At 33.7% G+C, this 7,554-nt stretch overlaps 1 protein-coding gene across 1 annotated transcript; it reads left to right on the top strand.

Annotated features, from left to right (window-relative positions):
- Nucleotides 1-933: 933 nt before the first annotated feature.
- Nucleotides 934-2,759, top strand: LOC129939870 (uncharacterized). The gene is made up of 3 exons (XM_056048049.1): nt 934-1,346; nt 1,436-1,522; nt 2,304-2,759. Exons 1-3 carry the CDS (start codon nt 951-953, stop codon nt 2,568-2,570), a joined length of 750 nt encoding a protein of 249 aa, XP_055904024.1. The 5' UTR covers nt 934-950; the 3' UTR covers nt 2,571-2,759.
- Nucleotides 2,760-7,554: the final 4,795 nt, after the last annotated feature.

The following is a 7,554-nucleotide window of genomic DNA, read 5'->3' as shown; positions in this document are numbered from 1 at the left end:
ACGGATAATTTCAATTATTTTTATGATATTCTTTTTTGAAAAGCTATATTTTTTTTTAAATTCTTTGTTTCTTAGGCTAATTGGGTTGAACCTTTTTTATAAACTTTCCGACTTCTCGGAGTTGGTAAAACGCGATTTAAATTAATAAAATCGTTAATAAATGAGCTAAATTGGAAAAGGCATTATTGTTTTCTTTTATATTTAAATAATGGAGAGAAATCAAAATGACATTTACGAAACAATAAAAACAATAATTTCCTTATGTAGGCTCTATTCAACCTCAAAACGCCTTTATCTTATTATGGGACTATGCAACCTTTCATAAGTTTTATAAATAGCATTTTTGCGTTTAGAGGTATTATAGAGATTACATAACTTTATGTAGGCTATAAACAGCGTTTTTAAATAAGACTGTAAATTTATAGATACAAAGTAATAAATTGTGTACTTTTAAAATTCGAATAAAATAAAGCTTACAAAACAAAAACGCTCACCAAAATAAACTGATCTGAAAAAAGAAAGTTAAAACATGACACACACACAAGCAAAACCTCACACACCAATAACTTGATTCCTCGATTCCGGTTTAAAAAACAATTTTCGATTCGATTCATCTCGTTTTGTGAGATCGGATCGAGTAATCCTACTTCGATCCGATCCAGGTATATACGGCGTTAAATCCTGATTCAATTCCGATTCAATGCTCCATGTAAACTGTGTATCTGTCTAGAATTAATTTCTGTGAACTGTCAGAAATTTGGCCGGTATTACACAGCGCATGTTTTTCCTTGCATCGATGAGGTGCGAAAGAGAAAGGAAAAAATAGAAATAAATCTGTCTCGCCATGTTTTTGTCGTTTGTTTTTCCTTTTCTTCGTATTTTTTCGCATTTGCTTCACTTCGTGTTTGTGTTTGGTCTTCAGTAGGGAGTAGAGCTACAGCTAATATAATATGGAAAATGAAAATATCAATATGGAAAATGAAAAGGAATTGAAGTGGACGGAGGAATTAACATCGGAATTAATTTTTCACTATGAAATGTATCCGATTTTGTACAACCCTCGTCATCCCTATTTTTTGAAACGCGTCAAAAAGATGGATGCATTTAAAAGTATTCGAACTGCTTTGAAACCATTGGATCAACAAAATATGACTTTGGACGCAATTGAAAGAAAAATTCATGAGCTTCAAACTCAATTTTGTAAAGAGTTTTGTGAAGTTAATAGATCCCAAAAAAGTAAAGCGGGAACAGGAGACATATATATACCCAAACTCTGGTGCTACGATCAACTATATTTCCTGGAACCATATTGTAAAACAATAAAATCAGTTGCAAATATCGAACCGGTAAGTTCAAACTATGTACATATTTTGAGTGCATTTTTATTCAAATATACCTATATGAAATACGATTTAATATATTTCATTCTCCTTAGAACGAAAATGAAGATACAGTTCCAAGTCACAGCAACTCTGAAGCAACCCAACAGGATGATTCTAACGACTTCACCCCAAAAAGAAAAGTGAGTACATACGTTTGTTTTTTAAATTTGTTTATTTTGCCAATCAACTTTCTAGCTTGACAAAAATATTTACTCAAATTTTAGCGTATTGCCTCTGCTGCTCCTACACGGGGATTATACACATTTTGACTTTCATCGGTCGTGTCTGTAGTTAAAGATTTAAATTTCTTGTAATTTTCGTCATTGTTATTATGGTTCAACAAAAAATTATTAAGCTTTCGAAACACGCTGATTCATAGTGGGTTGTAGGATCTTGAATCTATTGGAAAGTATTCCAAATGTGTGTTCAACCACACTTAATCTTATGTTGAAGATCCTTTTTGTAAGTGCTTTGCATTTTAAACGGATATGGCTTCGTAATGTGTTTATGCAGAGGAAAAATGATTTGGAGATGATTTCATCTCCAACAATTTTATTTGGTGGAAACTTTTTGTCTCCATCATCAACAATGCGTTGCAAAGAACTTTGCAGCAACACTCCAGCGTCATTCGTACGTCCATTGCTTCCTATATCAACATAGATCAACCTGCAGTGAGCGTCTGCCAAATCTGGCAGAATTACGCTGTTGTAGCGATCTTTTCTTAAACTCCAGGAAGCTAATGCTTTCCGTCAAGAGCCCCAAGACAATTTGAAAACTGCCACTGTATGGAAATTCTTTGGCTATTTTCCTCATTCCGATATTGACGATTGAAACTAAACATATCAACTGTTATATAAAAACTAAAATTTTAATAATAAATACAATTTTAAAACTAATAACAAAAAAATTGTTTTTTTATAGAGAACATCATCAGGTGCGGAGGAAATTAATTTAATAGCTGAACTTATAAGGAACAAAATGGAGAACAAGTCTTCCTATAGCTGGCTAGGAAAACAAGTCGTTTTTGAGATGGACAGGATACAAAATGAATCCATAAAACGGAAAACTTCCTGGGCCATTCAAAAAATACTCCACGAATGTGCCGAGGAAGATTTGGCTCTTCGAAAAAGTGTATCGCCTAGTTTTAAAACTATGTCATCACCCTCAGGGTCGCGTGAATCATTTTAGGCGACCATCTGCAAACAGTCCATTATGGGACTATTTGAAGACGAAGACGTCTAAGATTTTGCATAAAATTAATTTTTGTTTAAGTTTTATTAAATGCATAGTTATAAGTTTCGTTTTTTTTTCATTGTTAGTATTAAGATTCATGTTTTTTAAGTCGCAATAAAAGAAAGCAAAAAACATACCTTCATATACGAGCCTTTTAAATATTTCTACATTGCATCACAAACATCTGGAATAGCTTGTGAATATAAATGTTATTATAGTCTCGTTTGTATCTTAAACTCTTGAATGTTTCACCAGTAAATCATTTTCTCTCAGTGACAAAAGCAAGATAAAAGTGGATTCGTCCATCCGTATATAAATTAAAAAGGATTCCTTGTCGTTTACCTTTATTTCACTTTTTAAAAAATGTATTTATTTATCTGAACTGGTGTTGCTATCTAAACACTCATAGAACATTGCCACTTAATCTTATATATGGGTGATTATAAATAAGTTGGGTAACTTTTGAGGATATTTTGTGTCCGATAGTTATTAAATCAAACTTCTACTAATTGTGGTGTATATGATAGCTAATCTCATTAATATATTGTTCCCAATCGGGCCAGTCACTTTTTTCAGAACATTGTAAGATATTTAAAAATTTCAGAATTTGACTGCCAGGGGACTGACGAGTATACACAGTTTTGAAAGTATTATAATGAAATTTAATACAAATTAGTAAATATTAGGATTTAATAATGATCACTTAAAATCACTAAATAACAATTTAAAATAATAATCAAAGCAGATTTTTGACATTTAACGTAACGTTAACTTACCTTTTACTACTTTCACATACTTTTATTAAATATTTTTAAGTAATCAACAAACAATATAAACAAAATCTAACAATATTCGTCTTAAAGTACTAATGATCATGAAATGAAGAACAGTAAAAATATACCTGACACCTGATATGTTGACTGGCTTAGCACCTGTATAGACAACAAACATAACCCAAACTCTGCCACAGTTATGGTGACCTCAAATTGTGCGACCCGCAACTAACTTTATTATAAATAAAGCATAAATTAGGTTGCGCAACAACTCTCAACCATTCCTGTGTGCGAGTAATTGCAAGGATGGACGGGACCTACAATTAATATGCCGAATCCGAACGGCTAATTTGAGAAAGCACTTTTTCATGACAAGAATTACTCTTGGAGAATTTGTCAATTCCTCGCAAGAGGCAGTACCTATGAATAAAACTTTAAATGGTGCAGACAGGGATCGAACCCAAGACCTCTCGCATGACAGTCCAACGAGTTTTTTTTTAATTAATTTTTATTTATTCATTCTTAAAGCTAGACAAAAATTCATAAAACTAGCCAAATTGACCATAACTCACATCTAACTTACTGATCCCCTCTAAGTTAAACTATAACACTTAATACTAATGCCTTGATCTATTTTACTACCTTTTGTATGTACCAATAAACTACTTAAACCTAGACTAACCACAGCAGCAAATCTAACTGTCTAACATTTTTTTTTTTCATATTTTGTTGTCTTTTTTTTATTTTTTTTGTATTCTCTTTTGTATCACCATGCCAATTCTACTCAAAACTAAACCCTTTAAACTATAAACCAAGTATGTAAGCCGGCCAAAGCTTAAAGCCCCATCCCGATTACTCACTATCAAGTACCGATTGAAGCCACCAAAACTGGTTTTCTTGATTCACCCTATTAGTTCGGTTCCGTTCGGACACAGCATTACTGAACCGAAGGAGCTCTGCTCTGCCTTGTGCTATGACGTCCCGATTGTACAGGAGTTCGTCGTCTGACGTGGTAGATTAGCGGAACTGCCAATCTATCATGTATCAGACCGCATCTGTCTAAAAAGAGGAATGCCTCTGGTGGAATGAAGCTGCCCAAGACTGCACTCTCAAAATACTCATCGTTCGGATAGAACGCCCCGAAAATTAAATTTTTGGTGGAAGACATAGCTCTTGTTCGATATAAACCGGTACAGCATCGTAATCACTGCCACGAGAACACCCGAAACTTCTCCATCTGGGAAGGGGCAACATTGAACCACACAGGACAACCATAAACGATCATCGGCGGTATGAGGGCCATGTAGAAAATTACCTTCACTCTGGGGACAAGCCGACTGCTGTAAAACAGCCGATTTGTCAGAGCGAAGGCTCCTCTGGCCTTGGTCAGAGCAGCATTTATATGTCTGTACTTCACTACACTTTTGCTCGCTAATGGCTGCCCGTGAAGATCAACGATGACCATCTTGCACCAATTCTTACACGTATCCCTCGTGGCCCTAGCCAACGGTGTCCGGAACAGAATTGTCTCCGACTTCTGGGCATTTATTTTCAGTTTCATGAATCTTGTCGAAATCACGATGCAAGAGAGTTTTAAGGTCCTATTATGGATCATTGTATTCAAGACAACTCAATTTGAAGACAACTGCAAAAAAAAATGGTATTATGGGAGACAACTTTTTTCAGTTGAGTTGACCAAATACGTTGCCTACTTTTATGTGCTTGTTTCGTGTCAAAATCAGCTGTGTAAAGTAAAATACGTAGAAATTTCAAAATTTTGAATTCAGTGCAAAATTTTATAAAAAAGACAAAATAATAGGAAATGGAGAGTTCTATTGCCTTGTATATAAACTGAATAGTACTATCATGGAACAGAACATTTTGGTACGAAAGGCGGACCATGAGGGCGCTGTGTGTACGAAAATTTGGCGTGGAAATTAAGAGCGACTGGAAAATACAATTTTGAAAACAAGAGTGGGATTGAAAGGAGTATATTATTTTGTTCTCATAAGTATTAAGATGTGTAAGGGAGTGAGCTGAATCAGCTGTTTATTTCAAAACAAATGAGAAAATGTGAAAACAAAAACACAAAAACAGTTCAAATATATATACAAAGTCTATTGATTTGTTTCTTGGAAATTCGGAAGACGAAAATCCCCTGAATGTTGCGCTGATGAGAAAAAATATTCGAGATCACTCCAATCCATTGGACTTCCAAACAAAAAGTATTATTTATAAACGAATTCTTTGATGAGTGTTGATTTTAATGTCTTTGTTTTGTTTTAGATTTATAAGTTATTTTAGACTCAACAAAGACGCATTTGTTTATGTGCTAAATGGAATCAAAGATCATTTGAAACAACCACAGCGTTCCTCCGCAATCCCACCAATTCTCAAACTCTGCACTGCCCTATGTTTCATGTCAGAAGGAAGTTACCAAAAGTGCAGTGGTAATGATTTTAATTTAGGCCTTGCTCAGCCAACAGTTTCGGTAGTGTTAAAAGAAGTGCTAGAAGTAGTAGAAGAACTTATCTGTCCACAATGGATTAAAGCTCGTATGACAAATGATGAGATGAATTTATCAAAAATTCATTTTTACCAGAAAACCAGATTTCCTGGAGTAATAGGATGCATCGATGGAACTCATGTTCGAATCATAGCACCAAAAAAAATCTTCAACATCTCTATTTAAATAGAAAAGGTTCCTACAGTCTGAATGTCATGATTGTGAGTGTATATGCCATCTTTAGTATTTTGAATAGGGCAGGTTTAGCTATTTTTAATCAAAAAAAATTATTTTCTTACAGATGTTTATATTATTATTTGTAAAACTTACATTTTTTTCTCCATTTTCTTAAAAAAATTGGTTTTCAATGAACTGTTGATGCCTACCGTTATTTTTTTGTACACACAAATGCACTACACAACTAGTAAATATCAGTTGCTCAATTTTGACAACAATCACAACTGAGAGACAACTCAACTGGCTTACATAATACCCCGAACACATTTAAAAAGTCAACCATTTTTTAGTTGACTACTGGTTGACTTGTGACAGGCAACTAGTTGTGATCGGTAATACCGATTGCCGGATTACAACTCAACTTTGCTCTTAGTTGTGTTACATAATAGGCCCCTTAATAACCTCAACCTTTCGGGCCGTTCTATACGCAATTAGATCGTCGGCGTACGCAATTGCCTTTGCTGATGAGCATCGGCGAATTCACCGCTCCCTGTTGAGACTTAAACATAGGAAAAGTGTTCGTGTAATAATGCACACATCACCGAATGACACTTCAAAACAAAATAACCAATGAATGCGAATTAAATACATGCTCTGTTTAATACCGGACTTAGAATTCCATTAAAGATCAAACTTCTGAAGAATGCTTACTGAACTTTCCTTTACTGAAGCACGAATGTCATAAGAAATGTTCAAATAAGTAATAATTAATAAGTTTTGTTGGTTAGTAAATTTTCAAAATTTATTTTCGTATAAAACACATCCAAATATGTATTTTTCGATCTTACTTTCTTATTTTTGTCTTTTATTAATGCCATGTTATTTGTTTGATTTTGAAATGGAAAAAAAAGTTTTCTTTTTATTGAACTACAAGATACTAACTGCTAATAGCCAACTTTATATTGATGTCAACAATTCCTCAACGTTACTAGCCCTTGTGTGGTTCCAACGAAAATGTGAAAAAAACTTTTGGAAGTTGATTTTGACTTTTATTGTCAAACTTTAAATTAAGGATGTCCTTAGTTTTTTTTGGAAAAAAAACTTGTGGATACCTAGAAGGGAGAGATGGCATTTTAAATTATTTTTTTTTTTTCTCCAAACCTTCAAGAGGGGAAGCATAGCTTAATAGATCGAATAGGAATTTTCTATGGGAATATGAATTGACTAGCAGTCCGTATCTAGTATGTCATACATACTTCTTGTGTTCAAATGCAAAAGAATTATTTCTAAAATCAGTTTAATCTAAACCTTAAGTTTCGAAAAAAGCTTTTCCTATACATTGTGAACACATCCCATGCTCTTTTTTCTGCTGTCATTAAATTTCCTTCCAACATTTTGATTAGCTGCATCTCATCCGTCTAACAAGCTTTTCTAAAAGACAAAAAAGGACAGATGTATCTCTAATTTGAAACAAGGAAAATTT

The sequence above is a fragment of the Eupeodes corollae genome, chromosome 1 (genome assembly GCF_945859685.1).
Source record: "Eupeodes corollae chromosome 1, idEupCoro1.1, whole genome shotgun sequence".
NCBI classification, from domain to species: domain Eukaryota; kingdom Metazoa; phylum Arthropoda; class Insecta; order Diptera; family Syrphidae; genus Eupeodes; species Eupeodes corollae.
Note: the sequence above shows the minus strand (reverse complement) of the source record. Positions and strands in the feature narration are given on the sequence as shown.

What these genes read in the sequence shown, in the direction of transcription:
- LOC129939870 (XM_056048049.1), top strand. Translation starts at nt 951, where the DNA reads ATGGAAAATGAAAATATCAATATGGAAAATGAAAAGGAATTGAAGTGG. An exon ending in CAGTTGCAAATATCGAACCG is followed by an intron (nt 1,347 to 1,435) that starts GTAAGTTCAAAC and finishes CATTCTCCTTAG; the next exon opens with AACGAAAATGAAGATACAGT. An exon ending in ACTTCACCCCAAAAAGAAAA is followed by an intron (nt 1,523 to 2,303) that starts GTGAGTACATAC and finishes GTTTTTTTATAG; the next exon opens with AGAACATCATCAGGTGCGGA.